General features: G+C 30.1%; 1 protein-coding gene across 1 annotated transcript in view; it reads right to left on the minus strand.

Annotated features, from left to right (window-relative positions):
• Nucleotides 1-1958, minus strand: part of HELRODRAFT_194928 (hypothetical protein) — a gene marked incomplete at its 5' end in the record, with an annotated part of 33373 nt that overhangs the window by 15365 nt on the left and 16050 nt on the right. Inside the window, 3 exons of the mRNA XM_009013225.1 lie at nucleotides 1-35; nucleotides 335-456; nucleotides 665-803. The exon at nucleotides 1-35 is cut by the window's left edge and continues 26 nt beyond it. Coding sequence (XP_009011473.1) covers nucleotides 1-35; nucleotides 335-456; nucleotides 665-803 — 296 coding nt within the window. The remainder of the gene's footprint in view (nucleotides 36-334; nucleotides 457-664; nucleotides 804-1958) is intronic.

Here is a 1958-nt window from a genome sequence, read left to right on the forward strand (position 1 = left end):
TATGGAGTTGGTACATCTCTTCTAATCTCATTTTTCTGTTGTCAATCAAACAACGATCGATCATTCATTCATTCATTTATTCGTTCATCATTCGTTCATTCATTCATTCATTCGTTCGTTCATTCATTCATTCATTCGTTATATTTTTAGTTTGGTCATTCGTCTGATTTTAATCAGCAACTAATTAATTAAATACCATTTCCCATTCATTCCATTCTTCATTCGTCTATTTATTACCCACTCACTCTCTCATTAATCCATCCACCTATTAATCCATTCACTAATTCATCTATCCATTCACTCATTCATTCATATATTCATCCATCCAAGCCACCGCTTAGTAGTAAGATTCTCCAGGGTCTTCCAACTGTCCTTCACCTTCTCAAGCTTCCCACTTGACACCTCCAGCATGTCCGGATACTTTTTGGATAACTCCTCGAAAGTCTGATCCAATTTCTGAGATTTTGAAGGATTTTGATCGAAAGAAAGATTTATTTTTGGGATTTTAACTATTATAATCCTTATGGTATGAACAAACAAACAACAAACAAACAAATAAATAAACAAATAAACGAACAAACTAGCAAACAAACGAGCAAACGAACCGACGAACGAACGAATGAACGAGCAAACGAACCAAAAAACCACAACAACAACAACAAACTTTGATTTGCTGCAGTATGGCAGTCATATCCTTCTCCACTTCATCCTGTTTTCTGATGAGAGCCTGGATGGACGCCAGATCTTTCCCGTAATCATCTGATGACATCACCGCGGCCTGCGTGACGTCATTGGCATAATCACTATTAGGTCATCACCATTCATCACGTCATCACCATTTATTACGTCATCACCTCGTTGCGGCTGTAGTAATAATTTTCAATTTATTTCAGCGCCACTCGACAACAACCTTATCATCATAAAAATTGAAAACTGACTGTCACTCACTGACTCATTAATTCATTCATTCGTTCATCCATGCATTCATTCATTCGTATATTCATTCATTCGTTAGTTCGTCCATCCATTCATTCCTTCGTTCGTTCATTCATTCATTCATTCGTTCGTCCATTCATCCATGTATTTTTATTAACTCCTCCATTCTATGATCTATATAGATAACTTGAAATTAAAACATGAAACTCAGTTGTAAACAAAAAATAATTAATAATAACATACTTATGCGATAGAACTTAACTCAATTAACAGCAATATAAATATAATATAACCAATATTATAATAACATAATTAATAATAATAATAATAGTAAAAAACCAAATAAAAAACAACAATAACAAAAAAAACAACAGCAACAACGACATCGTCAAAATAAAAACTTGAACGTATCGTGTTGAACCCAACGTTGTAAGAATCATCATAAATATCGACATATCATAAAAATAATATTTATTATAAATTATAATATACTTTATAATTATTAAATTATAATATATATTGCTGTGGTCGATGTTACTACTACTACTACTACTACTACTACTACTACTACTACTACTACTACTACTACTACTACTACTACTACTATTATTATTATTATTATTATTATTATTATTATTATTATTATTATTATTATTGTTATTATCATTATTATTGTTATTATTGTTATTATTAACCTGTTCGGCTGAGAAACACTGAGTTCGTGCAATTAAAAAAGAAAAAATGGTGGTGATAATGATAATAGTAATGATGATGATGATGATGATGATGATAGTAACAATGATGATAATGATGATGATAGTAACGAAGATGATGATGATGATAATGATAGTAGCGATGATGACGATAAACATACGTGTGTGATGTCTTTAAACAAGTTTTGTTAATTGAAACTTGAATAGCAGAATAGTTTTTAAAAACCTTCTAAACCTTAACAATAAAAAATAATATAATGATAATAATAATAACTATAATAATAATAATAATTATAATTATTAATTATC

This window comes from Helobdella robusta (genome assembly GCF_000326865.2).
Source record: "Helobdella robusta unplaced genomic scaffold HELROscaffold_113, whole genome shotgun sequence".
Taxonomy (NCBI): Eukaryota; Metazoa; Annelida; class Clitellata; order Rhynchobdellida; family Glossiphoniidae; genus Helobdella; species Helobdella robusta.